Below are 17,086 nucleotides of genomic sequence, written 5' to 3' on the forward strand. Positions count from 1 at the left end.
TTTTTTTTTAATGCCATGTTAGCATTCAAGACAAGGTCGTAATCCATAGAATTTTAAATTATTTTAAAAACATTTTAACCTGACATAAGACCAAAAAAACAAAAACAGAAAACATTTAAAATGCAAAATATTCCTTTTTTTTGTAATAAAAACGTTTTCTTGCAGTATTAGGGACTTTAAACAGCCTCCACTGTTGGAACGGCAACAGCATTCCAACGTCATATTGCACGTTCGTGACTTCAACTGCTACTTCGTAGCGTTCTACTGTAACCATCTACTACGGGAGAACAGCTGCTTTGCCGTAGTCGTTACAACATGACAGTTTAGGTAGTTAAATGTTACGTTTTATGGTATATACCAATTAATTCCATCTGTATACGATTCTACCATTAGTCTTTCATTTAATCTGTGTTGATTATGTTTTAAACTTAAGCTAATTTTAACTTTTTTTCCGTTTGTACAAAGATATGTCTGCTGTTAGCAACAGCACCTCAAGTAGCACTGAGACTAAAGATATGTGAAGAGAACAATGTAATTATTGCCTAAACATCCTCCTCATAATCTATCATATGTATTTAAATAAATGACTGAATGCTGCGTTGCGCCGTCTTGTTTACAGTTGCTTAATGATTTTGATGTTCTCTGCTACAGCGGTTTAACAGCTCACTTCCAGTCAATGTAGCCGTTCCATTCGCAGCTGTTGCTTAAAGTCCCTATTATAGAAATTACAGTCCAACAGGATGTACAATTATATGTACAATTGTACAATTATAATTTAAATGATAAATATTAGATTTTTAAATAATAAGTTATCAAAACATTTTCTTGCAATTCTTCATTTCAAGCTATTTTCTTACACAGACATGTTTCTGACAGGTTTCATAAGATTTAAACTGTGTAAATATGTTGTATGGACTGTACCTCTGAAAAAATACCTGAAGCTAATGACTTCTTCTGCTCAACATACCTGGTAAAGCTCCGATCTGAGAGTGTGCAGCCAGAGCAGCTGACAATCCCAGAGTTCCCAGACCTCTGAATTCAGAGCGGACAGGAGAAGAGGAGTGCAGACTGAAGACTGGGTGAGTGATCATGGGAAAGGCACCGGAAACTGAAGAAATTCCCAAACCCTGATTGCCAACCATTTGGAACAAATGACCTGAGAGAGAGAAATCATAAAATATCACTCATGCACATGTAACAGTGTAATAAAAATAAATGTGATTTAAACATTCTAGACTTGCTGTGATTGCTTGTAGGCTTCTATAATTTGTGTGATTATATGTGACCCTGGACGACAAAACCAGTCTTAAGTGTCAATTTTTCAAAATTGAGATTTATACATCATCTGAAAGCTGAATAAATAAGCTTTCCGTTGATGTATGGTTTGTTAGGATCGGACAATATTTGGCCGAGACACAACTATTTCCTGTAGCTCAAACAGTAGAGCATGGCGCTAGCAACGCCAAGATCATGGGTTCGATTCCCAGGGAAAGCAAGAGCTGATAAAATGTAAAAACTGTAACTTGAATGCAATGTAAGTCGCTTTGGATAAAAGCGTCTGATAAATGTAAATGTAAATATTTGAAAATCTGGAATCTGAGGGTGCAAAAAAATCAAAATACTGAGAAAATCACCTTTAAAGTTGTCCAAATGAATTCTTAGCAATGCATATTACTAATCAAAAATTAAGTTTACATTTACGGTAAGAAATGTACAAAATATCTTCATGGAACATGATCTTTACTTCATATCCTAATGATTTTTGGCATAAGAGAAAAATCTTAATGATTTTGATGTTGAAAAGAAAAATCTACAATTTTGACCCATACAATGTATTTTTGCCTATTGCTACAAATATACCCCATCGACTTAAGACTGGTTTTGTGCTCCAGGGTCACATATATCAATATGGCTATATAATAATAATAATAATAATAATAATAATAATAATAATAATAATAATAGTAATAAAAATAAATAATAAAACCCATTATTATAAAATACAAAAACATAATTATTACTATTACTATTATTACTAAAATATTTGTAGTGTTATTATATTTAATTATAATATTATATATTTAATATAATTTAATAATTCAAATATTAAAAAGGAATATTCCTTTGTTTAGTAATATTCTGCTGTTCACATGTAAATGAACACATAGCTGCACATTACTTTGAAACACAGCATTTATTATTATTATTTTTAATTTTCAGAATTTGTGGTTTGATAAATCGCACCAATCCATATCAGTTTTGGCTTTACTTTCATTAATCGTAAAACCCTATACATGCATGATTTGTATGAAATGCACAGTAATGCTGGTTTGAGGGTTTGTTTTTAAGATATAACCCATAACATTGTCAATCAACGTTACTGTGTTTCTATAAACCACATGCATAAATTAAAAGCCATATATTTACTAAAAAAAATTCACTACACTCATACGTTTAAACCACTGAATTCCCCTTTTTCTTGGTTGCTCAAGTGGGCTGAAGGCTTTTCTTTTTCCTGAAGTCATTTACTGCTAAAACTCCTGAGGGATTCGCAAAGAATAGAGTAAGAGCACAAAAGCTGGACACAGGAAAAATCCCCTTCAAGAGAGACAAAAAACCCCCTCGTTCCCCGAGCTGCTGTGATGGCCGTTTACAGGCAAAAAAAGAGACACATCTTTGCTTTGAATCTCATTCTAATGAGCTGCATATTTAGCGTCAGCTCCTTTGAGGCCCGGCCGTCGATACAGGACGAGACGGCGAAAATAAATGGCTGGAAGAAACGTCCGAAGCCTAGTCTCCATCCCCTCCCGCTGTCCCCCATCATCTGCACTGCACGAGGCAATGACATCTGCAAATAGCCTTTAAATATTAATGCAGTCCAAGCAGCGGAATAATCAAAACTGCCGGCCAAGAGGAAAGAAGTAAAAAAAGAAAGAAAATAAAAAAAAAGTGAAATTTATTTGCTTTACCACTCACTATTTTTGCTCTTTCAATAATTCAGCCAGAAATGAACATTTTGCCAATTTATTTCACCAAATGTCGTTCCAACTTCCAACCCTGTATTATTTTCTTGTTAAACAAAAATGTTGTCGTTTATAAATATGACCTGCACAAGTGTAACTTTTACCATTTTGTCAGGAGATTTTCCTCAGTCGATTTATAAATTATGAGGTGGGCTGTTTGTACTAACCTTTAGGGTTTTGTACACCAATATAAAGCATATTAAATGTGAACATTAGAAAATAAATACTATGTTGCAAATATAAATTAAATATTATAAATGAACCAAATCACATTAATATTTTAATTCTTTTTTTTTTTTTTACAAAAATAAAATATTAATGTGATTTGGTTCATTTATAATATTCAATTTATATTTTCAACATAGTATTTATTTTCTAATGTTCTTATATATATATATATATATATATATATATATATATATGGGCTGTGTATCACCAGCAAAGTCACGATGCGATACGTATCACAATACAGGAATTCAGCTGAATTTGGTAATTTTTCTAACTATAGGCAGAGCAGGCAGCTGACCTCTGCATTACGAAGGGCCTCCACAACTGTACCACAGCACAATATAGACAATGTAAATGTTTCATATTTACATTGGGCACTCCACACAAGGTACAAAATTCTTGTTTGTATCTTGTTTTTATGCCCATAAATAATAATGTACTCGTTCTAATAAATTTATATTGTAATGTACTCATTCTAATATATTAAAAAATAATCTTTACATTGCTGGTAGGTTATCATTGCACAAATGATACAAATGATGCACACTCTCTACATTTAAACAAAAATTAGAAGAGTTCTAAACTAATGCGCTGTCTTCACTGTATCTAACGCACACACGCTCAGTCACTCAAACAGATCACCGGCCGCACACAGACATTCAGGAACACAAACTTTTTAGCATTGCCCCGCAATTTTATCAACTAAATAGCTTAATCGCTCAAGAGCTACGTTATCTTTCTCAACAAGGAGCTGGTAACATCATTGTTTCTAAAGGAATTAAAGCCACAGCTCCACTGTTAATAGAGAAACGTGGCAAAACAGTGGTAATTCATACATGCTGTGTGGGTCCTAACACCCCAGTATAGTGACGGGGACACTATAATGTAAAAAGCACCGTCCTTCGGATGAGACGTTAAACCGAGGTCCTGACTCTCTGTTGTCATTAAAAATCCCAGGATGTCCTTCGAAAAAGAGTAGGGGTGTTACCCCGGCACCCTGGCCAAATTTGCCCATTGGCCTCTGACCATCATGGCCTCCTAATCATCTCCATACACAAATTGGCTTCATCACAGTCTCCTCTCCACCAAAAAGCTGGTGTGTGGTGAGCGTTCTGGCGCAATATGGCTGCCGTCGCATCATCCAGGTGGTTGCTGCACATTGGTGGTGTTGGAGGAGATTCCCCCTTTCTATGTAGAGCGCTTTGAGTACCCAGAAAAGCGCTATATAAAAATGTAACAAATTATAGTTATTATTTTTTTTTATATCAGGCAACCCAGTTGTGTTCCTCTGCGGCCAGATTAAACCTTGTTGTAGCCTATGTATTACGCTCTATTCATTATTTTTTAGAAACCTTGCACTTTTCTACTCAATTTTAAATGGTGTTCTTATTTTAGGGATGGGCATTTCAGGCAAAAATAATATCAGAAAATCGACTGGTATTATTCAAGTATTATTCGAAAATCGCACCCCTCCCCCACATGCACGTACACATAGGCTTCAGTACACTACACACTCATAAACAGAGAGAGAGAGAGAGGAGAGAGAGAGGGAGAGAGAGACCATTCACACTTTCTAATCTGTATGTTAACAAACTGTTTAATACATTAATAGGGAATAGGTTATCTTAACTCAAGCTATATAACTGTAACGTGCTGAAACATTTATAAAATACAACCGAATGACGCCACTTATTAACATAACGGTCCGTCGATTAGCATAAATCAATTGCTCATTAGGCTGCTTGGACAACAAAAATGAGCATGAACATCCCAGATAGCAAGCACATTCGGGCTGAAATGCAGCACTGTTGGCTCAGTCTCGGCATCGGTGAGATGATAATGGGCCAGACCCCTGCCAGATTATGCACCCCCTCATTGAAGTCGCTACCTGATTTGAATAATCCCAACCCCACCCCTAATCCTAACCCCTCCCCCACACCAAATCCTAAACCTACCAATAGGGGGTGCATAACCTGGCAGGGTGCAGAATTCGGCAACACATGGGCTGCTGCTAGCGCTAGATTGAGGAAATCACTGATTTCAAATCAGCCGCCTGAGAAAAAGTTTGGCGGTTAAATCCTGAAGCTAATCTACAGCCTATTCGATATTCTATTATTAAATCAACTAATCGAATATTCAAAAATCGTGACCCATCCCTTGTGTGTGTGTGTATATATGTATATATGTGTATATGTGTATATATATATATATATATATATATATATATATATATATATATATATATATATATATATATACACACATATATACACACACACACATATATACATACACACACATATATATACACACACACACACAGGTGCTGGTCATATAATTAGAATATCATCAAAAAGTTGATTTCACTAATTCCATTCAAAAAGTGAAACTTGTATATTATATTCATTCATTACACACAGACTGATATATTTCAAATGTTTATTTCTTTTAATTTTGATGATTAGAGCTTACAGCTCATGAAAGTCAAAAATCAGTATCTCAAAATATTAGAATATTACTTAAGACCAATACAAAGAAAGGATTTTTAGAAATCTTGGCCAACTGAAAAGTATGAAAATGAAAAGTATGAGCATGTACAGCACTCAATACTTCGTTGGGGCTCCTTTTACCTGAATTACTGCAGCAATGCGGCGTGGCATGGAGTCGATCAGTCTGTGGCACTGCTCAGGTGTTATGAGAGCCCAGGTTGCTCTGATAGTGGCCTTCAGCTCTTCTGCATTGTTGGGTCTGGTGTCTCTCATCTTCCTCTTGACAATACACCATAGATTCTCTATGGGGTTCAGGTCAGGCGAGTTTGCTGGCCAATCAAGCACAGTAACACTATGGTCATTGAACCAGCTTTTGGTACCTTTGGCAGTGTGGGCAGGTGCCAAGTCCTGCTGGAAAATGAAATCAGCATCTCCATAAAACTTGTCAACAGAAGGAAGCATGAAGTGCTCTAAAATTTCCTGGTAGATGGCTGCGTTGACTGTGGACTTCAGAAAACACAGTGGACCAACACCAGCAGATGGCATGGCAGCCCAAATCATCACTGACTGTGGAAACTTCACACTGGACTTCAAGCAACATGGATTCTGTGCCTCTCCACTCTTCCTTCAGACTCTGGGACCTTGATTTCCAAATGAAATGTAAAATTTACTTTCATCTGAAAAGAGGACTTTGGAGCACTGAGCAACAGTCCAGTTCTTTTTCTCCACAGCCCAGTTAAGATGCTTCTGACGTTGTCTCTGGTTCAGAAGTGGCTTGGTAGCCCTTTTCCTGAAGACGTCTGAGCGTGGTGACTCTTGATGCTCTGACTCCAGCTTCAGTTCACTCCTTGTGAAGCTCTCCCAAGTGTTTGAATCGGCTTTGCTTGACTGTATTCTCAAGCTTGCGGTCATCCCTGTTGCTTGTGCACCTTTTCCTACCCAAATTCTTCCTTCCAGTCAACTTTGCATTTAATATGCTTTGATACAGCACTCTGTAAACAGCCACACCTTTCAGTAATGACCTTCTGTGACTTACCCTCTTTGTGGAGGGCGTCAATGTTTGTCTTCTGGATCATTGCCAAGTCAGCAGTCTTCCCCATTATTGTGGTTTCAAAGAACAAGAGATACCCAGAATTTATACTGTAGGGATGGTCACTTATTCAAACTCAAATGTAAATATTCTAATATTTTGAGATACTGATGTTTGACTTTCATGAGCTGTATGCTCTAATCATCAAAATTAAAAGAAATAAACATTTGAAATATATCAGTCTGTGTGTAATGAATGAATATAATATACAAGTTTCACTTTTTGAATGGAATTAGTGAAAAAAATCAACTTTTTGATGATATTCTAATTATATGACCAGCACCTGTATATGTGTGTATATATATGTGTGTGTGTATATATATGTGTGTGTGTGTATATATATATATATGTGTGTGTGTGTGTGTGTGTGTGTGTGTGTGTGTGTGTATATATATATATATATATATATATATATATATATAAAATAAATGAGAGCGTGTTTAATTTTCAAGAAAAACTGGAAAATCTTGAAACGTTTTCTTGCAATTTTCATTTTAAAACTGAACCGAGAAAAACTGTGAAAACTTTAACAATATAAACAAAAAAAATCTGTAATATGAGTGAAATTTACCACCGTAAACAATGACGACACACACACCTGACTTTTGCTTTGAATTCATTACTCTGGTCAAAACAGGTTATCCGAGGCAAAATATCTGTGTGTATGATTGTTTTTGTGTGTGTAAAAAGAGCAATTCAAATACATTATTCATCAGTGAGAGAGAAAAGCTCTAGTAATTGCATGGAACAAACCGACGGATTCTCTCTTGGCATTTCTTATCATGAGCGAGAACAAAGAGGCGAGGAGACAACACAAAAAAAAAAAAAAACCCTGCACAAAATCACTATTTATAAATTTGCATATTATTTTGTGGTCAAGCTAATCTACATCAACAGCAGACATTCACTCAGCAGCATAAAATGCGTTTAGAAAAAGGACAAACTGTCTCTGATTGGATCATTTCATACAGGCTAAACGAGAGCAAGAGGCCTCAAGTTGGTGTTCATTAATAAAGTAGCTCTTCATATGAATCTGCATTTTTTCTTAAATTCTGTTTTTGTTTTTTTTTATTTACCAAATAATTTTTTTTCCCTTAATGTTTTAAAATTTGGTTTTAATGGTTAAACTAAATGTTGATAATGAAAAAGCATGTCTAAATAACTGAAATCATGAAACGTACACAATTTAACAAAAATGTATTAAAAGTTTAACAAAAATGACATTCTAGGTCCCTATGAATTCAGTTTTTTTTTTTTCTGGACTTTTTAATAGTTAAATTAAATTTTGGTAAACAAAAACCATGTTTAAAAATATTTCACGTGAAAGTATATACATTTCATGATTTCATTTAAGTCGTTTTAAAATTCCATGTTTGCCGTTTTAAATTTTAATTGATTCAATTTTTAAATGGTTTAAATACATTTTAATAATCAAAAAGTATGCATGTCAATTGAATTCAATAAAACTTCAAAATAAAAATAAAAAGTATATAGATATAATTCAGTTTTTTATGTTTTGATTTTTCTGGATTTATGATTTAATACAAATTTATTAGTGGTGACAATCAAATGAAGGCGTAAAACTTTAACACTATTATTTTAAAATGTAATCAAGTGAATATATAACCTTTTTTTGGAAAACAAAGTGCTGCACAACACAAAAGAAATTGTGTTACATTTCTTAAAGTACTTTATTATAATTAGTATTAGAATTACTATTAATTATTATTATTACTACTACTTCTACGAGTACATTTCACTGTAGAATAACAAAATCACTTTTAATCTGATGGACTGGATTAGGTGATTGTGTGTTTGATATAGCTGTGTGTTTCTTACCGCTCTTGCTGTGTGTTGTTGTCGGTGAGGTTTCTGGGTTTGCTGAAACTCTTATAGAGGTCTGACTGGAGGTCGGGGAAACCAGCCTCTCCGCTGACTCCATATCTGACAAACAACATGAACAACAATCAGTACAATGACCAGAATCCGTTTTGCCTAATCTAATCCATCTCTAATCATTAAAATGGCCATCAGTGAGAAAATAAAAGTCCATGCACACTCTAAAAGCAATGTGGAAATCATATTTTAGTATAAAACTATGAATTAAGAAGAAAACATTTTCTTAAAAGAAAATAAACCCTCTTTTTGCATTGTGACAATGCCAAAAAACAACAAAGAAATACGATATAAAGTTTATACATGGTGATGGTTTTTGATTTACACTTTTACATTTATTCTACATATCAGTTATTAGACACTGTAATACAAAAAATGAAAAGGATGATTAAAATATTAAATAAACAAATAAATAAATAAATAAATGTTTAAAATACATACACACTACAGATTTTTCTTTAATGCTCTGGCCATAAATGTCATTTAACAAAGCTTCTTCAATACTGAGAACAGCAGAGATAAAAAGAAAAGCATGAAAAACTCACAGTAAGTGTTTAATTCTTGTAGCAGCGCACAGAATGTAAATGTCAGCATCATTATCGTTTAGGGTGCATCTGCATTACAGCAAATCACACCGACTGACAAGCAAAATAATTTGTGATTTTTCACGGACCGCAAAAGAAAAGTGATACGGGCCTTTTGTGGGCGGCGCTGACACACACAAATAAAAGAGACTCCATCTAAACGATCTAATGAAATTTGCGTGCATATTTAAAACCGGTCTTATTTTCCATAATGCTTTTTCTTCCTCAGTGAAATCTTAAACATGATTTCCTTTTGAGCCAATTTACATCATCCTTTATTCGAAAGAAAACTGAACACAGCAAATAAGAGCAAAAGTTTAAGAAATCATTTTTTCAAAAAGCACAAACAGAGATGATGTTTCCATTTTTAATTAGCTACTTATTTGGTGTGCATGTGTAAATTAACTTAAGTTTTTACATGTTATGCATAGGTCTTTGCAGTATAATGATTGGATACTAATGTACTAAAAACAAAAATAAAATGACAAAACATATGCATAAATATGCAAACATTTTATTTTCACATTTCAACAGGCTCACATTGCACAGGTAAATTATCTATTTTTTATTTATTCATTTTTTGGCATAATTACTCATTTTTTTCTTGTAATGCATATTACATCTTTGTATTATAATGATTAGATGCATTTAAAACAAAAATAAAATGACAAAAAAATGCATACATTTCTTGAATATATGCAAAAATCAGTATCCGTCATTAAAACGATAACAGTGAATTTCTAGTAATAATAACGAGATATTAGACTACAAACAAAAGGGTGACTTGACTGTAAATGAACAATGGAGAGATGTCCTGTTCATTTAAATTGACGACAGCTTTAATGAGCAGGAACTGCTGAATTAATCTGACATGGAGTGCAGCAGATATTGACACACCGTTGATGAAGCACACGCTGCTAGTGAAGAACAACACATAATAGAGTCAAAGTGATGGAAGAGAAAACATCCAGAGCAAATGTGTGGCTTGAGTGACCGGCAGCTGCTTGTGTTTGTTAACAAGAGTCGATGTGAAAATGTTGCACGGCTCAAAATGTCACTGATCACGGAAATGCCACTGGGTGAACGTACAAAAACATGGCCATATGTCACCCCAAAATCAAAAGAAAGAAATTCTATTTTGTTTCATGCACATGAAGCCAATTTTAAGATAATTAATTTTTTTTTTTTTTTTGCATTGTGACAGTATTTCCATGACAATTAATTTTAATAAATACAAATATTATTGGTGATTTTATATGAGATTTTATATGAATTTAATATATTTAAGAAAAAATATTTTTATTTTCACATTTCATATGTAAAAACATGTTTAATATATACATAAAAGATATATAAAAATACTCTATTACAGTAATGAGAATCTAACAAGAATCAAATGAGAAAATGATAATTTCAAAAATATGAAATATATAAAAATTAGTAGTAGTAGTATTATTAACCATTCAATTATTACCATAAAATGTTAGTTACAATTTTAAGTAACACTTTACAATAAAGTTCTGTCAGTTAACATTAGTTCGCTACATTAGTTAACTAACTAAACATGGAAAATACTGCTAAAGCAATTTTAATACAATGTTAACAGTTATATACATACTGTAATGCATTTATTGCTCATTGCTAGTTAATGTTAATGCATTAACCAATGTTAACTAATGGAACCTTATTGTAAAGTGTTTTAAATATTTATGAATATTGCAATTTCAGTTTTCTGACAAACATCGTCTTCCCGTGAGCATCACACCCTCATCCACCACCCCACATCCAACAACCCAGCATGATCACAAACTCTGACACAGGATCAGAAACACCCTGAACCTGTAAAGAGACACAACAACAAAGTTAAAAGAGGCTTTTCTCTATTCTTATCACATCTCGCTGCAGGATCAAAGCACAGCTCGTCAAGTCTCACAGACAGATGAGAGGAGACTGAATAAAGAAGAGCAGTGACTCTGATAGCCGAGGTGAGGCCGCGCTCTTTACGCTCACACGTCTCTGACACTTACTGCTGGCTTTTACATCAAGCCTGAGGAAAACAGGAAGTAAAGAGACCAAATAACACGCCGTGTTAGGAGAACCAACCCAGCCATAAAGCTAAACCACGTACAATTCACAAGAAAGCCTGGAGATATCTGATCAAAAACAGACACGGATCATCTGAGACTGCAGGGCTTTCATTTACTACTACTAATACCAATAATTAAACAACAATTATAAATATTTATTAAAAATAATAATAATATTATTTTATATATATATATGATAAAAACAATATTAACAACAACAACAAAAATGATATAATATGAATATGATTAATAATTATAATAGTTATAATTAAGTTATAAATATGTATAATTTTTAAGCGTAACAATAAAATGATAATTATTAGTATTATTATAGCTATAAATGTATATTTGTAAGCATAAACAAAATAATAATAATAAATATTAATACAATTACGAAAATTTTTATTATTTAATTATTTATGACTATAAACAATAATATGAACAACAATATAATATTATGATTAAGATAAAGATTATTAATAGAACAATTATTTAAACATCCTTCTGGTGTTGACTAAAATAAATATAGTTTTAGCATTATTATGGCTATAAATGTGTATAATATTTATAAGCATAAACAAAATAACAATTTATTACTATTTTTTATAATTATTGTAGTTGCAATTTATTTAATTATGACTATAAACAATAATATTAACAACAATATAATAATAATAATAATAATAATAATAATAATATGATTAAATGATGATTATTAATAGAACAATTTTTTTAACATCCTTCTGATGTTGACTTTAAAATAATTTTTTTTTAGCATTATTAGCACTTCTCATGTTATTGCCTCTGGGATGAATCACTTTGTTGTTCTCCTCATTTGTAAGTCACTTTGGATAGAAGCATCTGCTAAATTAATAAATGTAAAAAGAATGAACATAGCATGACCAATCAGAATTTTTCATTTGAACTATTTGTTTTTATAAGAGATCATTTTGCAAGATTAGAATTACTCAGTGAAGTCTGCTGGAGCCCCTCGTCACAGCGATGACACAGACTTTAAACAACTTCACTTGAGACATGAAAACAATTCTGGACAATGACAAATATTGTTGAGAATCATAAAGAAATTTCATATTCAAAATTGGTTTCATTTATGAAGAAAAGAGCAGGTTAAAGGGATGTGACCCGGCTGTGACGCTGAGGTTTCATTACATTAGCTCCTCCTGACTCCAGTGTCTCTCCTCAATATCAGCTCTCTGCTCTAAAGTGATATTACTCCTCGGTCTAAAAGCACTGACGCTGCACAACGTTTCCTTTCATTCCATTTATTATCGCTCGCATTTCACAAAGAGCAGGAAATTCAGGGGAACTTTGAGAACCCACTCCTAATGTTGGTATAAGACCAGTTCAAACTGTGAAAGACATTTAGCAGATGGGTGAAAATCAGAATTTCATAACATCTGACAAGAACATATCTGGCTCATACTTCACCCCAAAATCAAAAGAATGATTACAGTGAGCTCCAAATGTCTGACATCACACTGAAATGATCATTTAAAATGTAATTCAAACCAGGAAATATTAAAAAAAAGAAAGTGAAAACACAAAAAATACATTAAAATAAAAACATGACAATGTAAAAGGAATAGGCAATATTTTTTGTACATAAATTAAAAACATAATTATTGATAATTATATGCAATTTAAAATATTTTATTGTAATTATGTATAATTTTAATTATTTTTGTTAAATTAAGTCTAACCATTGTAATTATGTTTAAAGTAAAAAAATATTTCACTTTCATTATACAAAATATACAGTATATTATGGATAATGAATATATAAATTATTTTTAGAAATGTGACCCAGGAGCACAAAAGCAGTCTTAAGTCGCTGGGGTATATTTGTAGCAATAGCCAAAAATACATTGTATGGGTCAAAATTATCAATTTTTCTTTTATGCCAAAAATCATTAGGATATTAAGTAAAGATCATGTTCCATGAAGATATGTAGTGAATTTCGTACCGTAAATGTATCAAAACTTTTTTTTTGATCAGAAATATGCATTGCTAAGAACTTCATTTGGATAACTTTGTAAAGGCGATTTTCTCAGTATTTCGATTTTTTTTGCACCCTCAGATTCCAGATTTTCAAATTGTTGTATCTCGACCAAATATTGTCCGATCCTAACAAACCATACATCAACGGAAAGCTTATTTATTCAGATTTCAGCTGATGTAGAAATCGCAATTTTGAAAAATTGACACTTATGACTGGTTTTGTGGTACAGTGTACAGAAAAAAATCGTCACGATGCATTTAGATATAAGACTTTAAAGCCATGCCTAATTGTCATGGAACTCATTTTCTTCATATTTTCTGTTGATGTTGAGCTGAAACATGACCTAAAGTCATTTTCATAAGACTCACAGAGAAAGAGAAAATTGCAGATAATACTTGTGAGACACAAATTACTCCAGGGTTATTACACCTGATTACACAAACGCTTGTTTACAGCCGGCTCAAATCATTCCTGCGGCTGCTTTTCTGCCTCTGGTGACATCACACCATCATATGTGTCTGATAAGCCAATATGAAGATCCAAATTAAGGTCATGAAACACCAGCACAAACATCCAATTTATTTTTAATCAAAAGCAAGAAAATGGAGGACAATTCAGCTCAACTCGGCCTCTGCTGAATTCAATGGATGAGAAATTACTATGCGCTGAATATTAGCATGTCTTTTGTGAGATTACAGCCTTTTCCTAAAGATCATTAGAGTAATTAGCCTAAATTACAGGCATTTATGTCAAATTGAGAACTGAAGCCCACGAAAGTTTTAAATAGGCAACTGATCAATGAAGTACAAGGCTGCTTTAACAAGTTTCATTAAATTTCTGAATGTGTTTTGAAAACAGCTGGAAAGAAAGACAAAAGAAAGACAATTTAGTGTTTTTCAGGTGTGTGTGCAATGAGCATTTAATTATTTATTTTTTTTAAAGGCAAATTATGGCAAATGTTTCAAAAAACTACTACAATTTTTTTTTAAAGTGATTTTTAAAATATTTTTACAACAGAAATAAACTGATTTCTTCAGTTTAAAAATATTTTCTTCATTTAATTTATTTTGTATATATATAAATTCTAATTTCTAACTAATATCAATTTATTAAAACAAGTTTATTAGAAGAAGTACAAGGCAGCTGTAACAAGTTTGTGTTTTGATGTGTAATGATGATGTTCATTTAAAAAAGACAAATGTTGGTAAATCTCATCAAGAACAAGCTAATTAGATAAGAGGAGACTGTATGACCATCATGTAAACTGACCGATCACATGTTTTTGCTTGTTTTTACACTGTTCAACTACCTGAAATAGTTTATAACATAAACCATTGAAAAAAATATTTCAAGCTACGGCCCATGATTGGATGTACAGAAAACACTGAAGAAACGATTGGAAATGTTTGTCTAACTTTGTTCCTCAATATTGTAAAGATGCGTTTTCCCTCTCTGACAATGTTAACAAAACGAATGCATCATTTGCATAATTTAAACTTCAATCACAATAGCAAATAGTCAACAGGCGCATTTCATGAAAACAACAAAAAGCACTGTGCGGCAGGAGTGATTTGCATGCAAACAGGTGGAATATAAATGACAGGCAATCACAGACAGGAAAACAGAGTTCAAAATGAAACTGAGGAAAGGTGCAGAAGAGCAGAACCGTGGCATCTCCACTGCCCATCTCTAATCACATTCAATAATGAGAGAGAGAGAGAATTTCACTGTGTGAAAGTAGGGCTGGGCGATAGAGCTAAAAAATTTTCAAAAAGGTACACTTTTTTTTTTTTTTTTTTTTTAAACCCCTAAAAAGGTCCAAGAAAATTCTTTGTAGGACAAAGAAAAACATAATATAAAAAAAGTGGCAGGTCTAGGTTTGGACGTATTTTTAGGACCATTAAGATTTTTGCATTTTTCCTTTTTCCGCCATAAAAATCAAACAAATTATACCCTAAAAATACATTTCTGCTTTATTTCTATGTATTTTTGGTTAATATTTGTTGTATTACTTTTAATTTATCTTAATATCTTTAATTTACCCTAATTACTTAAGTTAGTTCAGCAGAATCTGAGAAGTCACCTTTGAGAATTACGAATATTACCAAGAAAAACATTTAAATGCATTATGGTTGTGCCATTCAATAGCCCTACAACTCACTTCTGTGACATCTATTTTTTTTCTTCTGTTGATGTTGTGGTGAGAGTCGTGTGTGTGTATATTTTTTAATCGATTGACATCACAAATATATATATATATATATATATATGGAACACAGAGTCCAATATGCTGAGCTTTACCATCAGAGCCACATATGATGTCCTGCCTTCTCCAACCAACCTACATCTCTGGTTTGGAGAGGATCCAGCCTGTCCCCAGTGTCTTGCCCCAGCAACCCTGAAACACATCCTGGTGGGCTGCAAGACCAGCCTTACGCAAGGCAGATACACCTGGCGCCATAACCAAGTGCTGAAGTGTCTGGCTGCTACTCTGGAGAATAAGAGGGTAAGAGTCAACGGCATGCCCCTGGAAGCCCAGACTATCTTCCGCCAACCAACATCTTTTGTCCGGGAAGGGGAGAAATGTTCGACCAATCGATTGCCTCTAGATTCATGCCCACTGAACGCAGCCCGGGACTGGGAAATGCGGGTAGACTTAAGTCAAAGGCTCACCTTCCCACCCGAAATTGCAGCGACCAACCTGCGCCCAGACCTGGTCCTTTGGTCCAAATCCTGTCAACATGTCTTTATAGTGGAGCTGACAGTCCCGTGGGAGGAAGCCATCGATGAGGCATTTGAAAGGAAAAGGGTGCGATATGCAGATTTGGCTGCCGAAGCAGAGGACCGGGGATGGAAGGTAAATGTGCGTCCAGTGGAAGTGGGCTGCAGGGGCTATGTTGCTAGTTCCACCATAAGGCTGCTAAAGGAGGTGGGAATCAGAGACAGGCTCAGCGGAAGACCATCAAAGACCTTGCAACTGCAACCGAAAGAAGCAGTCACTGGCTGTGGCTGAAGCGGAAGGAGACCGTATGGGCGCCCAAGTGACCTCATGGAGCCTCTGGTGTGACACACACCCAGGTCTGATCAGCCTGTGGTGGGCCAGCCTCGGGTGAGGGTGTATTGTGATTAAAAGGCCGAAACACCCAATGAGGCCGGGGTGCACAACTGATGATGTGTCGTATTGGAGGCACCAGGCGGTCATCTCCCAAGCCAACCCCACCCAAGAGGACATCTCCAACAACAGTGCTTGCTGAATATCGAGGGATTTTTAACATCTAGTCCTAGTAAATATATATATATATATATATATATATATATATATATATATATATATATATATATATATATATATATATATATATATATATATATATATATATATATATATATATATATATATATATATATATATATATATATATATATATATATATATATAAAAAATCACAGTCATGGGCTGTGATTAATCATGATTAAATCGCAAATTTAAAATAAAAGGATTTACCTGTAAATGTGTTGAAAAATAAATGCATGACAAACTAGTTTAAGGAAACAGAACTTTTCACACTTCTGCCAGGTATGAGACATAATCCTTATTATTCTTTTATCATTATTCTTTTGTTTTTCATTCAGCCATTATCAGCCTTTATACTGGCAATAAAACGTTT

At 33.6% G+C, this 17,086-nt stretch overlaps 1 protein-coding gene across 7 annotated transcripts in view; it reads right to left on the reverse strand.

The window, feature by feature from the left end:
- The window catches only part of LOC131547007 (bromodomain adjacent to zinc finger domain protein 2B), a 95,253-nt gene that overhangs the window by 35,039 nt on the left and 43,128 nt on the right, over positions 1–17,086 (reverse strand). For all 7 annotated transcript variants that reach the window (XM_058787215.1, XM_058787217.1, XM_058787219.1 and 4 more), the window contains exons 3-4: positions 8,670–8,774; positions 968–1,156 (exon numbers count right to left, since the gene is read on the reverse strand). In XM_058787215.1, the coding sequence (XP_058643198.1) occupies positions 968–1,156; positions 8,670–8,772 (292 nt within the window). In that variant the 5' untranslated portion in view covers positions 8,773–8,774. The remainder of the gene's footprint in view (positions 1–967; positions 1,157–8,669; positions 8,775–17,086) is intronic.

The sequence above is a fragment of the Onychostoma macrolepis genome, chromosome 09, assembly GCF_012432095.1.
Source record: "Onychostoma macrolepis isolate SWU-2019 chromosome 09, ASM1243209v1, whole genome shotgun sequence".
Classification (NCBI taxonomy): Eukaryota; Metazoa; Chordata; class Actinopteri; order Cypriniformes; family Cyprinidae; genus Onychostoma; species Onychostoma macrolepis.